The 23,816-nt window shown below is 46.8% G+C and overlaps 1 protein-coding gene across 1 annotated transcript in view; it reads left to right on the top strand.

Moving 5' to 3' along the window:
• LOC120946017 (lysozyme C-2-like) overlaps positions 1–23,060 on the top strand; it is a 33,329-nt gene extending 10,269 nt beyond the window's left edge. The window contains exons 3-4 of the mRNA XM_040360697.1: positions 581–656; positions 22,898–23,060. Coding sequence (XP_040216631.1) covers positions 581–656; positions 22,898–22,961 — 140 coding nt within the window. The 3' untranslated portion in view covers positions 22,962–23,060. The remainder of the gene's footprint in view (positions 1–580; positions 657–22,897) is intronic.
• The last annotated feature ends 756 nt before the right edge of the window (positions 23,061–23,816 follow it).

Here is a 23,816-nt window from a genome sequence, read left to right as displayed (position 1 = left end):
GAGTGGGTGACGGGGCAAGCTGTTGGCGCATGCTCCTGTATGTGACTCTCTTCATTTTAATTTGCTTGGTTAGTTACTTATCTAGAATTTTATACTCAATGATTAAAAATAAATAAATAAATAAACGTGTTGCCTCACTCGGTACCAGTCTGGTGCTGTTGGGTATCAGGCTAGTCTCCACCATTGGTGCCCCAGGAGGTTGTGTTGGAATTATGATCAGTTGCTGTTTGCTCCTGGTAAACCGGTAAAGTGGTCCATGGTTGCTATTTACTGATTATGACAGTGCAGAACCTGTTCCAGACGTTGACATCAGAGGCTAACTTTGTAGTATCTAATGCTGGCAATATTCTGACACCAGAACAGAAACTGATACATTTATGAGAACAAAAGGCTGATTATCTACCAATAACATCCCCAAAGGTTGGCTTTATACCTTGTTATAGGCAGTCACCAGCTAATATTTTCCAAGTGTCATATTTATATTACATTTTTTATAAAAAAATATCATATATGTGTCGCCAAACATGAGTTTGGCTTTGCTAGCAATGTTGGTGTTTACAATTTAAATTTTTTTGTTTAGATTTAGGGGATCCTACTTTTCGCAAAGACGTTCGATGTGCTTACAAAATCTTGATCATCGAGGGAGTTACTGCTTGGTAAGTATAGATATAACCAAGGTAAAAATGAACTCAGACCACCTAATTGACTAACAGCTCACAGTTTCTCTTCTACTAATAAATGAACTGGGGGGGGTTGTTATTTACGAAAGCCAAGTGGACTGAAAGTGCATTTGGAAGTGCAGTCACTGTAGATCTGAGGAGGACATGCAAGGAAAATAAAAAACAACTTTTTAGCTTGCACATGATTGGATGATAAAATTAGCAGAGCTTCCCCTCATTTCAGATCTTCCCCTTAGATCTGCAGCAATTGCATTTCCAAGTACACTTTCAGTCTACTTTCAAGTGAACTTGCAGAGCACTTGTAGTGTAAAGTAGATTTGCCTTTAGCAAATCAACCCCTCAATGCAATTTCAAGTGCACTTTGCACTTGTAGTGCAAAGTGGATTTTGCCTTTTCATAAATAACACCCATTGAGTACTGTATGAAAGCACAAAGCAGTAGTAGTACCCTACCCTAAACTAGAGGTAGGCAACCTTGCAGATTGAGATCTACCTGGGCAACATGTAAGAAATCAAAGATCCACAGCAGGAGGGGGGGTTGGGGCGTTGGCGTCTGTAACAGAATGACCCATGACACCCAGAGACTTTTGAAGGATGAGGGGTACTCCTGTGCCAGCGTCACTAATAACTCTTGGGTGTAGGGTCATCCTGTGCCCCTTTTGGGCATAGGGTGACTGAGAAATATTAATTATAAATTACATGAGATGGGACATTACTGATAATTCATGTTTTGCAGGATCTTGGAATACTACAGTTTAATTTCATGCTGACCCACAACCGGTCAATAATGACTCATTCCTCTGTGTAGCACAGGCTGTTGAGATGGTAATTGAGTCTGTACTGGGGTGAGGTGGATTTGATCTTGGTAGACAGCCTGGCTCCTGAAAGACATTTCATTAGGTATGCTAATACTGTTTTATGTGTGAAATGTGTATTCTGCAGGTGAATCACTTAGTATCGGAGCCCGGACGTCTGGGGAATAATTAGCTCAACGGGATGTCATTGTCTAAGAGAGTGTGTATTGAAGTGATGTGTGGGTGGAGAGTTCTTTGTTCCTTTGATTATTGTAACCTGTTGTACTGTATATAAGACTGAGAGTTACTATTAAAAGTGTTCATTCATTTGGAAACCAGAGACCAGAGCTTGTGTTGTCTTGGTTATTCTGGGAAATGGGATGGATGGTTGGAGTGTCAGATAAGCTGTCGTGACTGATGAAAGGGAAATCGTAAACGGTGGTGACCGTTACAGTGGTGGCACAGCAGTGGGATGATTCCATCATCAGAAGGATGGCTACAAAGACACAGGACAATGGAGACGCTGCATGAACGGCTGAAGCTCTCTTCCCTCAAGGACTTACTGGAGAGCCGGGGCAGATCGGCCAGCAACCGTAAGAGAAGGGACATTATTGCAGAACTTGTCCAAATGGATAGAGCTGAAAGGCCCAGCATAACAGACAGGACACCCGAGGAAGAAGGTTGTGACCGGGCTGTTAAACGTGGACTGGCACAGTATGGACCTAATCCTCCACCGGAGATCATAGACCTGGTTATAGCAGCTGTGGATGCAACTTGGCTACACCAAAGAGGTGCTGCAGCAGCAGAAGTCACAGCAGCACCAACTGAAGAGAGAGGAGAGGTACAGATGCCAGTCACCATGGAAGTGGAGTTCCAGGGAGCCGGGGCAGTTGGCCCCTCTCTCCAGCAACAAGCTGAGGTGGTAAGGCTTTTACTCCCAGAGGAATCACTGGCAGCGGGGCAGGATACTGCTGACCGCTGCACACCACTGCAGCTTGAGCTGATATCGGGGGATGGGACTGTGGCCTCCCCTCACAGCAACCCAGCAGAAGAGCTGGCAACAGAGCAGAGTGCCACAAGCCTCTGCTCTCAACTAGCAGGAGAGGGAGTTCCTGTGGAAGTGGATGGGACTGTGGTCTCCACTCAAAGCAACCCAGCAGAAGAGCTGGCAACAGAGCAGAGTGCCACAAGCCTCTGCTCTCAACTAACGGAAGAGGGAGTTCCTGGGGTAGTGGATGGGACTTCAGTCTCCACTGGTATACCACAGGGATGGGGGCCAGTTGGCCCAGATCCCCAACAGCATGATGGACTGAGCCCAGTCACCCTGTCTTCTCTCCAGCGGCTGAAAGGACTCCAGGGAGAAGGGCCAGTCCAGGCCTCTCCCCAGCGGCAGGCAGGTTCTCTGAGAGAGGCAGAGGTTGGCTGGGTGAGTAATGCTCTGTTTGGAGCAATTTATTTGGGGTACGGTATGGATACCAGCATTGGAGGACTGGAACTATTGACTAACTTCGGAGTCAACCCGTTTGGGGTTCCCTCCTGTGTCAGTCTCCCACTGAAAGGGGAGAGATGTAACAGAATGACCCATGACACCCAGAGACTTTTGAAGGATGAGGGGTACTCCTGTGCCAGCGTCACTAATAACTCTTGGGTGTAGGGTCATCCTGTGCCCCTTTTGGGCATAGGGTGACTGATAAATATTAATTATAAATTACATGAGATGGGACATTACTGATAATTCATGTTTTATATGTGAAATGTGTATTCTGCAGGTGAAACACTTAGTATCGGAAGCCCAGACGTCTGGGGAATAATTAGCTCAACAGGATGTCATTGTCTGAGAGAGTGTGAATTGAAGTGATGTGTGGGTGGAGAGTTCTTTGTTCCTTTGATTATTGTAACCTGTTGTACTGTATATAAGACTGAGAGTTACCATTAAAAGTGTTCATTCATTTGGAAACCAGAGACCAGAGCTTGTGTTGTCTCGGTTATTCTGGGAAATGGGATGGATGGTTGGAGTGTCAGATAAGCTGTCGTGACTGATGGAAGGGAAATCGTAAACGGTGGTGACCGTTACAGCGTCTACCTTTAAAAATAAAGCATTCAATAAAAACACTAAGCGCTGGTTCCCACTGCTGAGATGTCAGACATTGCATGTGATTCGCACCGCGCACTGCTGTGCAAATCATATGCGATGTCTGTGCGATGCGATTTCAGCCATACAGATTGTATGGCTGAATTTTCATCGCATTCGGATCAAACTCGTGCAGGACCCTTTTTTTGGTCCGCACCAGAATCGGATTGCGTGGGTGTTTACACTCATGCGATCTGATTCCTGCCCCGAATTGACAGTTCGCACTGCGATATGCAAACTGATCTGCGGGTGTTATTAACTTTGTATTGACACTCCCAGGAGTTCACATTGTGAACCACCAGCGGGAGACATGCGGTGCGGGAATCGTACTGAATTTTCAGGGTTCACGCATCGCTGCAGTGTGAACTGAGCCATAGTGTGTCACAATAGTGTCTTCTGCCCCACTTCAAATCCCTCACCGCCACCACAGTATTATTCACTGCCATCCCCTCTTCCCTTTGCCTCCTTTCACATCACCCCCCCTAGTAATATACTATGCCCCCCCTCCCCATACACATGGTAATGTCTTCTGACCCCCCAACAGTTGTGTCCTGTGCCCCCCAAAGCAGTGTCCTCAGTCCCCCTCCCCCATTTTAGTGCCCTTCCCCCCCCAACCTATAACAGTGTCCTCTGCCATCCCCCTCCACTGTAGTGCCCTATGCCCCTCTATAGCAGTGTCCTCTTCACCCCCCCCCCCACACACAGTAGTGTCCTCTGCCCCCTCTGTACTGCCCCCCACCACAGTGTAATTTGTCCCCCCGTAGTGCAATCTGCCACCCCATAGCATTGTCTTCTGCACCAATCCCCCCCCCACAGTAGTGTGCTCTGCCTATCCCCTGTAGCAGTTTCCTCTGCAATGCCCCCCACGTATAGCAGTGTGCAAAGGGTCCATCCAGAATTTGTAGTATTAATATGCAGACACACGTTTAGCCAGGGCCGATCCTAGGGTCACATGCGCCTGGGTGCAGAAATATTTCTGGCACCCCTACAAGGGCGTGGTCACCTTATTAACTCCTCCCCCTTTACAATTTTGTTTATGGCAACAATTCAAACACAGAGATGCTCCCCTAAGGATGTTGAGTGAGAGAGGTGGGGCTGAGAGAGAGAGAGAGAGGTGAGGCAGAGAGAGAGAGAGAGAGAAGTGAGGCAGAGAGATAGAGATGAGGCATAGAGAGAGAGATGAGGCAGAGAGAGAGATGAGGCAGAGAGAGAGAGAGATGAGGCAGAGAGAGAGATGAGGCAGAGAGAGAGAGAGAGAGGGGGGGGTAAGGCTGAGAGAGAGAGTAGTGGACAGAGAGGGGGCTGAGACAGAGAGAGAGGGGCTCAGAGAGAGGGTAGTGGACTGAGAGGGGGCTGAGAGAGGGTAGTGGACAGAGAGTGGGGCTGAGTGAGAGGGGCTCAGAGAGAGGATAGTGGACAGAGAGGGGGGCTGAGTGAGAGAGGTTGGGCTGAGAGAGAGGGGGGCTGAGAGAAAGAGTAGTGGTCAGAAGGTGGATCTGAGAGAGAGGGGGGCTGAGAGAGATGTGGGGCTGAGAGAGAGGGTGGTGGACAGAGAGGTGGGGCTGAGAGAGAGGGTAGTGGACAGAGAGTGGGGATCAGAGAGAGAGAGGGGGGCTCAGAGAGAGGGTAGTGGACAGGGAGGCAGGCTGAGTGAGAGAGGTTGGGCTGAGAGAGAGGGGGGCTGAGATAGATGTGGGGCTGGGAGAAAGGGTAGTGGTCAGAAAGTGGATCTGAGAGAGATGTGGGGCTGAGAGAGAGAGAGAGAGAGAGAGAGAGAGAACGGCTGAGAGAGAGAGGATGGCTGAGAGAGAGAGAGAATGGCTGAGAGAGAGAGAGAAGGGGGAGAGAGAAGGGGGAGAGAGAGAGAGAAGTGAGGGAGAGAGAGAGAGAAGAGAGGAGAGAGAGAGAGAGAGAGGGGGAGAGAGAGAGAGAAGGGGAGAGAGATAGAGAGAAGGGGGAGAGATAGAGAGAAGGGGGAGAGAGAGAAGGGGGAGAGAGAGAAGGGGGAGAGAGAGAAGGGGGAGAGAGAGAGAGAGAGAGAGAGAGAGAGAGAGAGAGAGAGAGAGAGAGAGAGAGAGAGAGAGAGAGAGAGAGACGGCTGAGACCAAAATCTGAAATATCATAAAGTGAATAAGTGTCACTGTTGAAACAGTAAAAAATATCAAGCACAGATGTGTTGAATGAATTCACATCATGTGATAAGTAATTGGGTATTCACAGGAGAAATATATTTACTGAAAAACATATATTAATAAGTGATGAACCAAGGTTTGTCTCACTTATAAACTAGTGTGTGTGTATGAGTTCTACCCAGCACACCTAGGATGACTAGTATGCAATGAATGGTCATAAATGGAACACACATATGCTGCGGATATATATCTGTGATCAAACCAACTCCAAGTATGTGATCACTAAATATAACTTGTGATGCAAATAAAACACAGTCCAGAATATCACAGTGGTGAAAACCAGGCGCAAATAAAAATGACCAAATGCATGGTAGATATAACACCCGGGAGTGCCTTCACTTTGGAGGAGTGGGGAAAAGAAATGCATACTCTTGCCAGAGATTATGGATCCAACACACCATGCGGCAGCGAATCAACAGGGCTTATATCTGTGGATATAAGCCCTGTTGATTCGCTGCCGTATGGTGCATTTGGTCATTTTTATTTGCGCCTGGTTTTCACCACTGTGATATTCTGGACCGTGTTTTATTTGCATCACAAGTCATATTTAGTGATCACATACTTGGAGTTGGTTTGATCGCAGATTATATATATATATATATTTTTTTTTTTTTTTTTTTTTATATTCATTGCAAGTGTTTTTTCCATTTATGACCTTTTATTGCATACTAGTCATCCTTGGTGTGCCGGGTAGAACTGTTTTTGAATAGTGGTCATACACACACTTGTTTATAAGTGAGACAAACCTTGGTTCATCACTTAATATATTTTTTCAGTAAATATATTTCTCCTGTGAATACCCAATTACTTATCACATAATGTGAATTCATTCAGCACCTCTGCTGCTTGATATTTTTACTGTTTCATCATTGATACGTATTCACTAATTCCAGTGCAGGACATTAACCCCCCTGCCATGCTGCATATTAAAAAAAAATCACAGTCACAGTTAATATTCTTCAGACTGCAGTCAGGTGGCTGCCTTCCGTATGGCTGCAGCCACCTGACTGCAGTCTGAAGAATATTAACTGTGACTGTGATTTTATACTGTAAAGTGTTTTCTTACTTGCAAAGTTGAGATCTTATGCACGTTGCACCGACAGTCTGACACTGTGCTTCTGTCTAAACTTGGCGACGCTGGCTCGGCTCGGCTAGTCTCGTTTGCAGCAGGCAGGCAGCTCTCTACGCTCCTCCCATGACCCCTCCAGCCTCCGCTGTAGTTGTAAACTTAGGGGGAGGGAAGTCGTGGGCGGCGCGGTGGCAGCGATGATGTCTATTGGCTGGCGCCGGCCGGCCGGGTGCAGGTCAGAGCGTGATCGATTCGTCCTGTCCATGTCCATGACTCCTCTAGGAAGACACATCGGGGCAGCTGCTGCGGCAAAGCACAACGGTGCTCCGGACACTCTGGCGCCCCCTCTCCTCAGGCGCCTGGATGCAGTGCACCCCGTGCACCCCGTCTGGGATCGGCCCTGCGTTTAGCAACTGATAGATTAAACACATGTACAAGCTATTGGTATTTGAGCACAGGTATATCTTTTCTCTGTTAAGTTAACATTCACTCCTATTGCAGATCGCAACTGCAATGCGTTTTAAATGCATTTCAAGAAACGCACACAGAACGTGGGTTTTTCACTGCTGTGAATTAGCCCTTAGTCCGGATTTGTGGGATTTTGTTCCTCTTTCAGGGAGGTCCCACAGTTGGGAAGTATTGTAGAATAATTTGTTTAAGAAGGGAGATGATTTGTGTTTGCGACAGAGGTTTTGTACTGGAAGGGGGATTTGGGTGGGAAGATTTATGACAGAACTGGGCAGTGGACTTGGCATGGTGGATTTGGGGGAAAGAGGATTTGTGCTGTGAAGGATGGGGGTGGAGGATTTAGCTGCAATAGTGGATATGGGGGTATTTGAAGAGGGGATGGTTTTGTACTGGGATGGGGATATGGATTTTGCCAGAACTGGGAGGAAGATCTGTGCTAGAAAAGGGATTGGGGGGGGTGCTGATTAGGCTAGAAGGGGGAGGGGAGAATTTTTGCTGGGAGAAGAAAATACATTTTGGGGGATTTATTGTGCTAGGGAGGGTGGAGGATTTGGCGAGGAGGGATTTGGCGAGGAGGGATTGGGTGGGGGAGGATTTGTACTGGAATGGGGGTGTGCTGAGATGGAGGATATGTGGGGTGCTAGTTCAGCACAGCTCAAATTTTCAACGCTGTGTGACTTCCTTAACACTGCACCCCATTACATTATAAGTGCAATGTTACAGGGGTACCAGCGAGGCTGTAGAGTGGGGGTTGCCTTGTGAAGAATGGGGTGGGGGGTCATCAAAAATGCACCTTCGCCTGTGTAGACAAAAATGCTTGCACCAGCCCTGGTCACACACACTGCATAAGCTTTGGTCTGAAATGCCCAGTGGCGCTGTAACAAAGTCCCGCCTCCTGTGAGATGTACGGAACACTGATCCAATGCTGTGAAATTGAATCAGTGAGATGTGTATCTCCTGTACTATGTCTGCAGTCTCTGACCATCTCCTGTACTATGTCTGCAGTCTATGACCATTTCTGGGGGCTCTTTCTAACAGACTCTCTAACAAAAGCCCTCTCTCTGTCCATTAGAGAGACCCCTCTTCAGGTTCCATTAGTGTACTCTCTTCCTGTATTTTGTTTATTGTTAAGAGATCATGGGAGAATCCCAGAGTAACAAAGACTCCTTAGGGGAGCATCTCTGTGTTTGAGTCGTTGCCATAGAAACATGTTTAAAGGGGAGGAGTTTGTAAGATGACCACGCCCATGTGGGGGTGCCAGAAATATTTCTGCGTCCAGGCATCTGTGACCGTAGGATCGGCCCTGCTAAGCTCCCAACACATAAAAAAAGGGCTGCTGGGAAATAAGTATTTTATAGTGTGTGGCTGCAACTCAGGTCAAAAACATCATTGGTTGAAGTTTTGACCTTGAGCAGAAATCAGGGGACATGACTTTGGGCAGTGACAGGGTTGGCAATGCATATGGGGCATTGGGCAGAGCAATTCCCACAGAGCATCCCAAAAGGTTGATGTTAAGACCTGCAGTGGTTAGGGTACTGCGGCCTTCTTTCCATCTCCCAATCGCCGAGCATAAGTGATTATCGCTACCATAGAAGGTAGAGGGATAGTGGAGATGAATGCAGTTTCCAGGATGGTTCTTCCAATGGTTAGAATGTTCCCCCAAACATGAGCCAAGACTTCATGAAGGGTGTCCAGATCTAGAATAGCTTTATTGAGACTGGAGGTTACTTATATACAGCAAAAGGAATACTTGACATAATCAGATGAACAATGATAATCTCCTCACACATCATCATACAATGGTTTTACTAACAATAGACCTCTAAGGAGACAGACGTCCTGTCTCTGATGTAATCCACATGTGTTAATTACTGGTCAGTTACCCAGACGAGGTGAGATCTTCTCACCTGCTAAACTATAGAAATTCACACAATGAACGCTTCTTGAGAGACAGACGAAAGTTCATTTACATGACACTGCAGACGATATTATCACAGCAAGCTCTGCCTGGGAGATATTGAGATCAGTTTAAGGAATAAACCAATTATCTCCAGGCAGAGAGCACCCCAAGTTTCCCAAAAGTTGGAACACCCCTTTCCACACAAGGTATCCCTACCATTACATATCCCCTGATAGCTCCGATCTGGGGGACCAAATTTCACCCAGATCGGTCCAGGGGTTCTTAAAAAACAAACAGAACCTATGAGAAAGTCCAGAATAAAGTCTATTTTCTTCACAATACTCCCCCTTAGTTCCATGGGTCGGCATACCCGCCTAGACCCTGCCGGGTTGGCTAGGGGATGTCCGGGTCAAAATTATACTTCCAAGTCGCTTTGGCGGGAAAGCCCATCCGCATTGCCGTTCTGCTTGCCCGGGCGGTATTGCAGTGTAAAATTGTAGGGCTGCAATGCTAGACTCCAGCGCAGCAATCGGGGATTGTCTCCAGGGACTCGGTTGAGCCCGATGAGGTGGTTATGGTCAGTGGGTAGGCTAAAGGCACGGCCATAAAGGTACGGTTGGAGCTTCTTTAAGGCCCATACTAGAGCCAGGCATTCTTTTTCCATGCCGTCTTAAGTCCCTGGAACGCCGTTGCACACTCCAAGAACCAGGCTACCTGCTTGGGTAGGGCCCTTTTGGTCAGGTCGGTGAGGGGTTTCGCTAGGGTGCTATACTCCGGGACGAACTTCCTATAATACCCGGCGGTGCCTAGGGATGCCAATACCTGCGTCTTGGTGCAGAGCTGGGGCCAATTAGCTATGACCTCTACTTTTGCGGGTTCAGGGGGCTGTTTCTCAGACCCCACTCTAGGCCCTAGGTATTGAACCTCTGCCATGGCCCCATGGCAGTTCTCGGATTTCAGGGTGAGATTTAGTTTCTCCCCCAACCCAACTTGTTCTAGGTTACCTTGGTTAGCTGCCCGCAGGTCGGGTAAGGGGAGTCCTTCACTAGCGTCAGCGGATGGGGCACCGATAGCGGCCACGTCCTCGGAGCGCTCGAAGTACGGTTTCAACATGTTCACATGAAAGGCTCGTCTGATCCTTTCATCCGAACATTTGGCCACAATATAGGTGGTGTCGCTAATTCGTTCCACCACTTTAAATAGCCCCTGCCACGCTGCCTGTAGCTTGTCTTTTTTGGATGGTCTGAGGGCTAATACTTTTTGCCCTACTTCCAGGTTCCTATCTCGCGCTCCCCGGTCATACCATTGTTTCTGTCGTTTCTGGGCTGCCTGTAGGCTCTCCCGAACTGATTCGGTCAGGGCCCGCAAGCGGTCACGGAACTCCAGCACGTACGGCAAAACCGGGATCCCTTCCTCTCCTGTGTTGCCCTCCCAGTGCTCCCGTATGAGGTCCAGGGGTCCCCGGACTTTTCTCCCGTATAGGAGTTCGAAGGGGGAGAACCCGGTCGACGCCTGGGGCACTTCCCGGTAGGCAAACATGAGATGGGGTAGAAATTTCTCCCATTGACCGCAGGACTCTGTAAACGCTGTGAGCATCTGCTTAAGCGTGCCGTTGAATCGTTCACAAAGGCCGTTGGTCTGGGGTTGGTAGGGGAAGTTAAATAACGGTTTCACCCCGCAGCTCTGCCATAACTGTTGAGTGACAGTTGCCGTGAACTGGGTCCCCTGATCTGAGAGTATTTCCCGGGGGAATCCTATTCGAGAAAAGATCCTGACTAGAGCTTCCGCTACTGTCTCCGCCTCAATGTTGGGGAGCGCCACTGCCTCAGGGTACCTGGTGGCATAGTCCACCACCGTGAGGATGTAGCGCCTTCCGGAGGTGCTGGGTTTGTTGAGGGGCCCTATCAGGTCTACTGCCACTCGGGAGAATGGTTCCTCTATTATAGGTAAGGACCGTAACTTGGCCTTGGGGTGGTCCCCACGTTTTCCAATCCTTTGACACGTGTCACATGTCCTGCAGTACGTCTGCAAGTCTTTTGATATCCCTGGCCAGAAGAACGTCTGGGTAAGGCGATCCTTAGTTTTCTTGATACCCAGATGTCCGGCTAGCGGGATATCATGGCTGAGCTTTAGAAGCTCTGCTCTGTATTTGCGGGGTACAATTAGCTGCCTTTTTATAACTTGGGCTGCCCCACTTCCCACTCCCCCTGTGACCCTATATAGCAGTCCCTTGTCCCAGTGGAAGTCCTCTTGAGCATTACCTTCCTTAGGGGTACCTACGGCCCTCCTGTAACCTGCTAAGGTGGGATCTGACTGCTGGGCTTGGCCAAAGTCTTGTGGAGTGCCCCAGAAGGGGATAGGGTCCGGACATACTACAGGGTTTTTGGTTCCTACCTGTGGTTCCTCGGAGTGCGTCTGTCCAGCTCGGCGGGGTTGCGCCCTGGTAGTCACAGGGCAGGTTCCAGCGGGATCTGGGGTAAGCAGCTGTGAGGTTAGGCACCCCAAATCGTTCCCCAGCAATACTTCCGTGGGTAGGCCCGACATAATGCCTACTTCCATCTGCTTGGCTCCGGTGCCCCAATTTAACTGCACTTGGGCTGTGGGTAGTTTGTGGATGGCGCCTCCTGCCACTCTTACTGCAACAGTCCTGTTGGTGCGCGCCTTTGCAGATATGGTGTGAGGCTGCACCAGAGTGAGGGTGGCTCCAGAGTCTCGTAGTGCCTCAGCCTCCTTTCCATCTACTGTGACCCATTGTCTGTGGTGCACCCGGTTGTCCCCCTCGGCTTGTGCTAGGTTCACCTCATGTAGTTTGGTCCATTGCTCCGATTCAGTGCTGTGGTCTTCCAGCAGCTCATGCTGATAGTGATGAGTGGCTGCCCTCGGTGGGGTGGTGATGGCCGCTCCCAATTGCCTCTGCTCCGCTGAGGGTAATGTATTTTGTAGTGCCCTGGCTGATTGCATTGGTGACATACCAATGGCGGTCTCCGGTTAACATTAGGTGGTGTAGTGGGCGGTACCGCGTTCGGTCGATGGTGGGTCACCGGACCTGGCGTTGGGGTGCTGGACCCTACCAGAGGGCGGTTTCCACTAGCCTCTCCTTTTCTTCCTTCGTGATACTCGTCTGCCAGCTTGGCCGCTTCCTCGATTGTGGCCGGCTTCCTGTCTCTGACCCAGTCCTTGGTGTCTGCAGGTGTGTGGTCAAAAAATTGTTCTAGTAAGAAGAGTTGTAGCACCTCCTCTAGCATCGCGGCTTGGTAGCCTTGTATCCAGTTTTTGGCCGCCCGATACATCCTAAAAGCCCATTCGGTGTAGGAGTCTCGGCCCCCTTTCCGTAATGCCCGAAACTTTTTCCTGTAAGTCTCTGGGGTCACGGCATACCTGGCTAGCAGAATGTCCTTTACCCTGGCGTAGTCGTGTATGGCTGTATCAGGAACTGCTCGGTATGCCTCTGCTGCTCGGCCCGTGAGTTTGCTGTTTAGAATCGCCGCCCATTGCTCCGATTCCAGACCCTCCAAAGCGCATTGACGCTCAAAATCTTGTAGGTATGCGTCAATTTCCATTTATCCATCCGAAAAACTTTTAAACGCAGCATAGTTAATCTTTCTCCGCTGCCCTCCATTTATAGATCCGGCTAAGGAAGCGGTGTCTCCTTGGTTTAAGCTTGCCTGTTGTGCTCTGCGTTCTGCGCTCACCTGCTCCAGGACTTGCGTCACCATCTCCGGTGTGGGATTTGGCCCGTATAGGTTTAGCCTCCACGTCACCTTCTGTTGGAACTCTGCTTCCTCCTGGCTGACATTCGCCATGCTGCTGGTTTGGTCGCCCTCCATTAGTTCTGCTATGAGGGTAGCTCTCTTTTTGTTGCTTGCCACTTGACCTCGGGCTTCCAGCAGATCCTTTAGCGTAGTCCTTTTTAGTCTCTCGTAATGCTGGGCCATTCACCTGCTGTCTTCTTGCGTCCCATTCAATCCCGCTGCTTGCCACCAGTTGTTAAGACCTGCAGTGGTTAGGGTACTGCGGCCTTCTTTCCATCTCCCAATCGCCGAGCATAAGTGATTATCGCTACCATAGAAGGTAGAGGGATAGTGGAGATGAATGCAGTTTCCAGGATGGTTCTTCCAATGGTTAGAATGTTCCCCCCAAACATGAGCCAAGACTTCATGAAGGGTGTCCAGATCTAGAATAGCTTTATTGAGACTGGAGGTTACTTATATACAGCAAAAGGAATACTTGACATAATCAGATGAACAATGATAATCTCCTCACACATCATCATACAATGGTTTTACTAACAATAGACCTCTAAGGAGACAGACGTCCTGTCTCTGATGTAATCCACATGTGTTAATTACTGGTCAGTTACCCAGACGAGGTGAGATCTTCTCACCTGCTAAACTATAGAAATTCACACAATGAACGCTTCTTGAGAGACAGACGAAAGTTCATTTACATGACACTGCAGACGATATTATCACAGCAAGCTCTGCCTGGGAGATATTGAGATCAGTTTAAGGAATAAACCAATTATCTCCAGGCAGAGAGCACCCCAAGTTTCCCAAAAGTTGGAACACCCCTTTCCACACAAGGTATCCCTACCATTACATATCCCCTGATAGCTCCGATCTGGGGGACCAAATTTCACCCAGATCGGTCCAGGGGTTCTTAAAAAACAAACAGAACCTATGAGAAAGTCCAGAATAAAGTCTATTTTCTTCACAGTTGGGATTCAGTCCAGGGATGTCTTAATGAGAGGGCCCACCTAGGCACTGCCCAGGGCCCCAGGCTGCATGGGGGCCCCTGATTTTTGCCCAAAGCAGCTGGTCCTTGAGCCAACGCTGCCCAACATTGAGGGCCCCTTGATGGCACTGAAGTGATAGATACACAGGGAGGCAGTCCTGCCTCCTACCTACTTGATGTCTGTTTACCTGCACTGTCATCATTGTAGGGGCCCCAGAGCATTAATCTGCCCAGGGGCCCATGATGCTATTAAGACTGCCCTGATTCAGTCAAACATCCGACTAGCTATTTTTCAGCTTACTTACAATCAGGCCAGACACTCAGCTCATCTATATTACTAAACAACAGAACCCATCAGCATTAGTGAAAACCAGCAAGACAGACGGTAGTTGATGGCTTAGTTTTAGGGCTGGCTGAATTTGAGAGTTATGTTTAAAGGATAAGTTCACCTTTCGTAACATGTTACATGTTAGACTCACCATATTCATATTGACTGTAGCATCAGCCAAGGCCCCCCTGCCCCCCCGCCCCCTGATTTCCTGCCCTGACAGTGGACAGTTGCGGGGCTCCGCCACCGTAGCCGCACAATTTCATTCACAGAGCTCTGTGGAATGGAAAACTGCAGCTGTCGGCTTATAATTCTCAGTGACCTACCACCAGGGTCCTTTTGAGCGCTCTAGGTAGTTCATTAGTGCTTTCTGTCATTGTGTAACTGCATACTCGTACAAGGTACGAACAGACAGCTTACACAGACAGTCTGCAAGAGCCCGGCATTGCACCCGTGATCTGCTGATCATGGGTGCAATGCTTTGTAGGTTTATAATAAATAAATAAATAATAAGTGTATTTTTATTATTTAATTTACTGTATATGCATTCATATAGCAGTGTAATAGTAGGTGTATGCTAGGCAAAGGTGCAGTGCACTAGGAACAATGTGCATCATGCATACAGGCAATTGTACATGGCAGCAAATATGTGCCTTTTTTCAAGGCATATTAACTGATGCTAAGGCCGGCCATTCACAGAGCGAAAGAAATTTGCTTGATTCCCCCATCAACACAGACAGTGTTGATGCGGAATCCCTCCTGCTGGGCCATTGTATTCTCCCTGGCGAGGGGAGCGTTGGGGAAGACGTCTCTGCGGAAGAAGATAGTGGGCCCAGATTCAGTAAGCAATTAGCGCCTGCGTAACCTTAGTTACGCAGCGCACATGCTGACTTGCGCCGGCGTAACGAGTTATCCTGATTCAGAGAACTCGTTACGCCGACTGCCAGCCTAAAATCTGCGTGGCATAAGGCTCTTATGCCACGCAGATTTTAGGCTGCATTCTTGCGATGACCGCTAGGGGGCGTTCCCCATTGTGGTCAGCGTATAGTATGCAAATTGCATACTTACGCCGATTCACAATGTTGCGCGCCCCCTGCGTACGCAAGTTACGTCGTTTCCGTACGGCGTTTTTAGCGTAAGGCTGCCCCTTCTAATAGCAGGGGCAGCCAATGTTGAACTATACCCGGCGTTCCCGCGTCGCGACGTTCGAATTTTACCGTCGTTTGCGTAAGTGAATCGTGATGGCGCCGGACGCCATTTCACGTTCACTTTGAAGCAAATGACGTCCTTGCGACGTCATTTGCCGCAATGCACGTCTGGAAAGTTTCCCGACGGAGCATGCGCTCTACGCTCGGCGCGGGAGCGCGCCTAATTTAAATGATTCCCGCCCCCGGTGGGATCATTTACATTGCGCGCGCTTACGCCGGGCAATTTTGCCGGCGCGCCCTCGCAATTTACCGAGCTACTGCTCCTCGAATCGAGGGCAGCGCAAAATATTTGCGGGGGCGCAGGGCAAAATCGTTGCCCTGCGCCTCCGCAAATAGAGCGCAATTCTTTCTGAATCCGGGCCAGTGATTTTTGCTAACGGCTATAGCAGCTGTTAGCGATAATCACAGGTAAAACCTGGTATGCTGGTTGTACTCATTCAATCAACTTGGTACATTCAGCCTGCCCATATGCGGTTAGAATCTTGGCCAGTTTAGTAGGAACCGGCTGAGATTCTAACGCATTTGGGACGCATTTAGAATGATGTAACTAATTTGTTGTTAACATGTTTTAAAGGAACAATATAAGGGTCTATTTATATATATATATATATATACGGTTTTCTGTGGCCTCAAGCATTTGCTCAGCTGTCATGAATAATCTATCTAATATATAAACATACTTTATATGTGTCAACACCATCTAGTGGCTATAATGTCATATTTTCCTAAATTATCTCAATCAGGAAAATACTGCATTATGTCCACTAGATGGAGTGGACAATCATAGGAAATAAACATACATACAAAAACAAGACACAATATAGTGATTATTTGTGACAGCAGTGAAAATGCTTGAGGCATTTACACAGCATTTTTTTCTCTTCTCGTGAGCACATGTTTTGAGCCTTTATTATAGTGCTTACCTTACTTACCCTGAAGTACGTTTGATCAGCACACATGTAGAAAAAAAGTGACTTTTAGTACCACCATCACCAGCACCCTATACATAGGAGGCTTACCAGAACGAATAAGAACAACAGCAAGTGGCTAAAACCCTAGCCTGGGCCTTTAATTCCTGGGCTGTGATGATAGTCCTACGTGTTCTCCGTATTCAGTGGGTACATAAAGGAAGTGATAGAGCCCACATAGTGAAGTAAGTTTAAACAATGCGTTTAATAATAAAAAGGTTGCACTTACAGAGTAAATGGGAATAAAAACAGAGAGAAGCCGGCCGGCTCGGAACAAACGCCCGTCCACTCTACACAACACGTCCTGCGTCAGCACGCTACCTTCCCGACGCGCGTTTCGTCATAAAATGACGTCATCTGGGGCACGGCCGGCTTCTCTCTGTTTTTATTCCCATTTACTCTGTAAGTGCAACCTTTTTATTATTAAACGCATTGTTTAAACTTACTTCACTATGTGGGCTCTATCACTTCCTTTATGTACCCACTGAATACGGAGAACACGTAGGACTATCATCACAGCCCAGGAATTAAAGGCCCAGGCTAGGGTTTTAGCCACTTGCTGTTGTTCTTATTCGTTCTGGTAAGCCTCCTATGTATAGGGTGCTGGTGATGGTGGTACTAAAAGTCACTTTTTTTCTACATGTGTGCTGATCAAACGTACTTCACCATTGCAATATTTTTCCTATGATATGGCTCATTAATCTGGCTTCCGGTGGAGACTTCAAGAATCCTCTTCCTTTTCCATCTTCCCCTGTGAGGACTATTTTAAAGGCCTTGACTGGGGTTTGCAGTCGCAAGCACATACTGCTTGCCATCTGGTAAGCCTCCCAATTTTTTACTGGTTCCAGGTGTTTTTTCTATACTTGTTTTTCAACACTGCCACTCCTATATGAACTTTATTTCTGTGGATGCATTAGGACTGCAACTATTTTCTTTTTTAATATCACATCAATTTTAGATATTGGCACTACAGGGCAATTTGTAATTTTTTTTGCGCACATATTAAAATTTGCATTGTCCGCTGGGTGTAGTTCTCGTCGTTTTCTGCGTCGGGTATGCAAATTAGCTATTTCCGACGATCCACGAACGTACGCGTGGCCGTCGCATTCTCTTAAGTTGTCTCTAGTCGGCTTTTTCGGGCGTATAGTTAAAGCTGGTATTTTGTGGCGTATAGTTAGGCTTGCCATGTTAAGTATGGCCGTCGTTCCTGCGTTTAATTTGATTTTTTTTTTTTTTTGCGCAAGTCGTCCGTGAATCGAGATGGATGTAATTCACGTCTAAGTTTAAAAAAATGACGTCCTAGCGACGTCATTTAGCGAAATGCACGTCGGGAAATTTCGGGACGGCGCATGCGCAGTTCATTCGGTGCGGGGACGCGCTTCATTTAAATGAAACATGCCCCCTAATCGCCGATTTAAATTCCGCCGCCAGAGATACACTACGCCGTCGTAACTTACGGCGCAAAATCTTCCTGGATTCGAACTAAAGCCAGGTAAGGTACGGCGGCGTAGCGTATCTCTGATACGCTGCGCGGGTGCAGATCTCTGTGGATCTGCCCCTGAAAGTTGCAGAATTGTCGTTGTCATTACTTTCAGTGTTTGATGACGAATTTCCCCACAAATCGCTATCGCTCAATTCTGCAAGTGATTCTAATTTATTATCGCTGTTTTCTAGCTGGTCTAAAACCACTCTTGACATAAAGGGACACTTTTTGGTTGCTATGGACAATCTACAGTTTCCAGGCAGAAAGAACAGTTTGTATTATATAAAACTGCATGCAGGACACTGGGCAGACCACTAGGGACAAAGGGGGTGTGTAATTATTTGATACTGTACTGTAATCTGTAAGATTACAGTATTTTTTTATTTGGTGCTTAACTCCGTCCCCGTGCGTTGCGCCGCTCGGGAATGGAGCTCGGCACTCAGCAGTCACCAGTGTGTGAATTGAGCGATATTACAGCTCGCACACACAGCGGGGAAACATCGCAGGATCCAGGGACAAGGTAAGTAACTTCCCCTGTATCCTGCAATGCGATCCCAATTCTGGCTTTGGGTTACCGTTTTTGGTATATAAAACTCACCCAGAGCCAGACTCGGGAATACTGCCAGGGAGATTAATGTCTAAACCGCTGGCAACAAAATTGAGTATACCCCTAAGTGAAAATTTCCAAATTGGGCCCAAAGTGACAATATTTTGTGTAGCCATTATTATTTTCCAGCACTTACCTTAACCCTCTTGGGCACGGAGTTCACCAGAGCTTCACGGGTTGCCACTGGAGTCTTCCCCACTCCTCCATGACGACATCACGGATCTGGTGGATGTTAGAGACCTTGCGCTTTTCCACCTTCCATTTGAGGATGCCCCACAGATGATCAATAGTATTTAGGTCTGGAGACATGCTTGGTGAGTCCATCACCTTTACCCTCAGCTTCTTTAACAAGGCAGTGGTCTTCTTGGAGATGTGTTTGGGGTCATTATCATGTTGAAATACTGCCCTGCGGCCCAGTCTCCAAAGGGAGAGGATTGTGCTCTGCTTCAGTATGTCACAGTACATACATTTTTTAGTAATTATATGTCAAAGTACATGTTGGCATTCATGGTTCCCACAATTAACTGTAGCTCCCCAGTGCCGGCAGCACTCATGCAGCCCCAGACCATGACACTTCCACCACCATGCTTGACTGTAGGCAAGACACACTTGTCTTTGTACTCCTCACCTGGTTGCCACCACACACGCTTGACACCATCTGAACCAAATAAGTTATCTCGGTCTCATTAGACCACAGGACATGTTTCTAGTAATCCATGTCCTTATTGTGCTTGTTTTCAGCAAACTGTTTGCAGGCTTTCGTGTGTATCATCTTTAGAAGAGACTTCCTTCTGAGACGACAGCCATGCAGACCAATATGTTGCAGTGTGTGGTGTATGGTCTGAGAACTGACATGCTGACCCTCCCCTCTTCAACCTCTGCAGCAATAATGGCAGCACTTATAGGTCTAATTCCCAAAGACAACCTCTGGATATGACGCTGAGCACGTGCACTTAACTTCTTTGGCTGACCATGACAAGGCATGTTCTGAGTAGAACCTGTCCTGTTGAACCACTGTATGGTCTTGGCCAACGTGCTGCAACCCAGTTTCAGGGGCTTGGCAATCTTCTTATAGCCTAGGCCATCTTTATGTAGAGCAACAATTCTTTAATTCAGATCCTCAGAGTTCTTTCCCATGAGGTGCCACGTTGAACATCCAGAGACCAGTATGAGAGAGTGAGAGAGATAACACCAAATTTAACACACCTGCTCCCCTTTCACACCAGAGACCTTGTAACACTAACGAGTCACATGACACTGGGAAGAGAAAGTGGCTGATTGGGCCCAATTTGGGCATTTTCACTTAGGGGTGTACTCACTTTTGTTTAGACATTAATGGCTGTGTGTTAAGATATTTTGAGGGGACAGCAAATTTTCATTGTATCAAAGTGTAATTTCTTCAGTGTTGTTACATAAAAAGCTATATAACATTATTTATTTTCTAATAGCAAAGGCCCTGTTGAATACATGAATAAAAAAATAAAGAGATAACAAACATGTCAAGTCTTAAAATTATGTGTGTCCCTAAAATGGCAAAAAACAACAGTTTAACTGACAATTTAACTGACAATTGCGCGGTCGTGCGACATGGCTCCCAAACAAAATTGGCGTCCTTTTTTTCCCCACAAATAGAGCTTTCTTTTGGTGGTATTTGATCACCTCTGCGGTTTTAATTTGTTGCGCCATAAACAAAAATAGAGCGACAATTAAAAAAAAAATTCAATATTTTTTACTTTTTGCTATAATAAATATCCCCTCAAAAATATATAAAAAAACATTTCTTTCCTCAGTTTAGGCCGATACATATTCTTCTACACATTCTTGGTAAAAAAAAATCAGCGTTTTTTGATTGGTTTGTGCAAAAGTTATAGCGTTTACAAAATAGGGGAACATTTTATGGCATTTTTATTAATAATTTATTTTTTACTAGTAAATGGCGGTGATCAGCGTTTTTTTCAGTGACTGCGACATTATGGCGTACACATCGGACACTTTTGACACATTTTTGGGACCATTGTCATTTTCACAGCGAAAAGTGCTATAAAAATGCACTGATACTGTGAAAATGACAATGGCAGTGAATGGGTTAACTTCTAGGGGGCGCTAAAGGGGTTAAGTGTGTCCTATTGTGTGTTTCTTACTGTAGGGGGCGTGGCTGGACATGTGACATCACTGATTGTCGTTCCCTATGACGGGGAACAGACGATCAGTGACAAGCCACAGAGAAGAACGCGGAAGGTTTGTTTATACTCACCTCTCCCCGTTCCTCAGCTCCTGTGACCCGATCGCGAGACACCAACGATCTGGTCCGCGGGCCCACGGGCGCGGTCAAGGAGCTTCGGACCGGCTTGCGACCCACGGCTGGGTTTTTTAAAGGGGATGTACACGTACTCCCTTGTGCCCAGCCGTGCCATTCTATCGACGTATATCGTCGTGCGGCGGTCCTTGATTGGTTAAAGCAGCTCTGTTGGTAACATAAAATTTGAGTATTCAGTGCTCACCTGTCCTGCTGCCCGTGACACAGATCTCTGCAATAGTGAAAAGATCCCTGTGCCTGAAGATCCTGCAAATCTGATACTTTGTGAAGTATTCATTTTCCTGGTTTCCTCCAAGCACTGTTCTTCCCCAACCCCTACATCATTACCATGCACAGTAGTGACACGGGGTCCAGCAAATTGAACCAATCAGAGCAGCAGATGAACAGGAATCCATCCAGCATTATCATGATTAAGGCCCCGTTCACACAGCTGTGAATTCAATTGCAAATTTGATCCGTTGCGATTGCTCAAATTCGCAAGTCATTTTACTAACATCGTTTTCCATGAGTGCCGTTCACATCAATGTGTTGCGAATCTAAGCTGCGCTAAAAAAGGGTCCTGTGTGAGTTTGATCCGTGTGCGATGCAAATTCAGCTCTATAGACTGGCATTCCCTGGGATCGCGGCAAAATCGCGGCAAATTCACAGCAACGTTGCGGTAAAATCGCAAGTTTTTAAGGACGCAGCAGTGTGAACCGGGCCTAGAGGATTTTCCAGGATGAGATATTGAGGATGAATATTTCATGGTTTCTTCCTCAAAAAGTTATTTTACAGTGTTCTATATTTAATAAAATAAATAAAAAATGGAACACATGCTTTTAAAATGTTCAAAGCATATTAAACGTGAATTAGGTAAACATTTCAAATGCAAATTTGCACAGCAGATCATCTTAATAAGGAAGTTTAGTAGATTTAAAAATGACAGAGTGAGAATCTGCAAATATTATAGCTGCTGACTTTTAAGAAACAGACACTTACCAGCCCATGGACTCCACCACTGTCTTCCCCAGAGCCAATCCTTCACTGATAGGCACCACTTATGAGGAGGCAATGATAGGTGGCACTGATGGACACTGATAGGCACCGCTGATGAGACGGCAATGATAGGTGGCACTGATGGGCACTAAGAGGTTGCACTGATTGGTACTGTTGAGACTCCACCGATAATCAGGGCACTGATGATCAGTGCCCTGATTATCAGTGCAACTGTCCCCTGTCACACTTGCTGGTTACCGGCTCCCCTCTCCTCGAGCTGTGATTGGGATTGGACACAGTTATTCACATGGTAAAGAGCCACTGTGATTTGCCCTTTACCCCGATCTGTGATCAGCTGTGTTGGAGGGATCAAAATAGCTGAGATGTAGTTGAGGCAGGGCCACCATCAAGAATTATGGGGCCCCTTACACAGATTCAGGCATGGGCCACCTGGAGCAGAGAACCGGGGGGTGCTGCCGCTAATTGAGAAAATTGAGAAGCGGGGGGGGCGTGAGTTGAGAAGCGGGGGGTGTCACGAATTGGGGGGGGTTGCCCTGGGGACCTCTGGGCCCCTTACAAAAAATATAGAAAAAAAGGGGGGTAGCCATTCGGGGGCCCTTTAATAAAAATATATATATATATTTATATATATATATATAAATAGTTTTTTTTTTTTATATTTATATATATATATATATATATATATATATATATATATATATATAAATAATTTTTTTTTTTTTTTTATAAAAAAAGGAGGGTTGCCATCCGGACCCTGGGGACCTCTAGGCCCTTTAATAAACAGAAAAAAAAAAGAAAGAAAAAAAATTATAAAAAATAGATATATATATATATTTTTTATATATATTTTTTTTAAAAGGGGGGGTTGCCACCCGGGGGACCTGGGGACTAAAATTAACTTTTTGCATAGAGTTGTGGTACTGTCTTGTTCATTAGTAATAATTAAGCTGCAAAATGTCACCTGTTTGAGCTTCAAGGTCTGGTTCTACATCATCATAACTATTATCTTTTTTTTTTTCAAAGGGGAGGCTACGGACTCAAATGTTTGGGATCAGACTTGACCAAATATATTCCTCAATGCGTTTAATGAATGGATTTCAATGGTGATTCTTTTCCTCTTTTCCTCTGGAATAAATTATTGCATAATCAATTTCAAGTGTAATGTGTACCCTTTGAAAATGAAATCTCTTTCGAGTCTTTCCTTTCAAATTAAATTCTCTTTTCAGCATCAAATATGTCTGTGTGATTTCTAATAGTGTGCAAAAGCATTATAAATGATAAGGACTAGCATCCAGGTCAGCAATGGCAGCCTCTGACACCATCAACTGTCCTAAAGACACCAATCTCTGCCCTACTGACACCGTCCACTGCTCTACTGACACTGTCCTCTGCCCTACTGACACCAATCTCTACCCTACATAGACCACTGCCCTATTGACACTGGTCTACTGACTGACACTATCCACTGTCCCACTGACACCAGCCCCTGTCCTACTCACATGTCCACAGCTCTACTGACACCATTCACTACTCTACTGACAGCGTCCACTGCTCTAGCGTGCATGTGTGTTTGGGCTTTGGGGTGCACATCCTAATAAAGTAGGCTGCGCACACTGAGTACAGGGTTATAATAATGTACCGTATTTATCGGGGTATTGCGCGCTCCGGCATATAGCGCGCACTCCTCATGTCCGTATGAGGAGACCATCAACCTGAGCGGCTTTTAGGAGTGATATTGGTGTCCTTTTTTTCCTGGGGATTCGTGAGTTTGCAATTGTTACCAGCTGTAGTCTGTTGTATTCCTGGTCCAGCAGTATTGCACCATGATGCCCCGTACACACCATCACTTTATGTGATGAAAAAAAACGACGTTTTTCAAAACGTCACTTTAATTGACCGTGTGTGGGGGAAAACGTCATTTTATGTCTTGTAAAAAACGACC

The sequence above is a fragment of the Rana temporaria genome, chromosome 1, assembly GCF_905171775.1.
Source record: "Rana temporaria chromosome 1, aRanTem1.1, whole genome shotgun sequence".
Lineage (NCBI taxonomy): Eukaryota > Metazoa > Chordata > Amphibia > Anura > Ranidae > Rana > Rana temporaria.
This window is presented reverse-complemented; position numbering and strand designations above follow the sequence as displayed.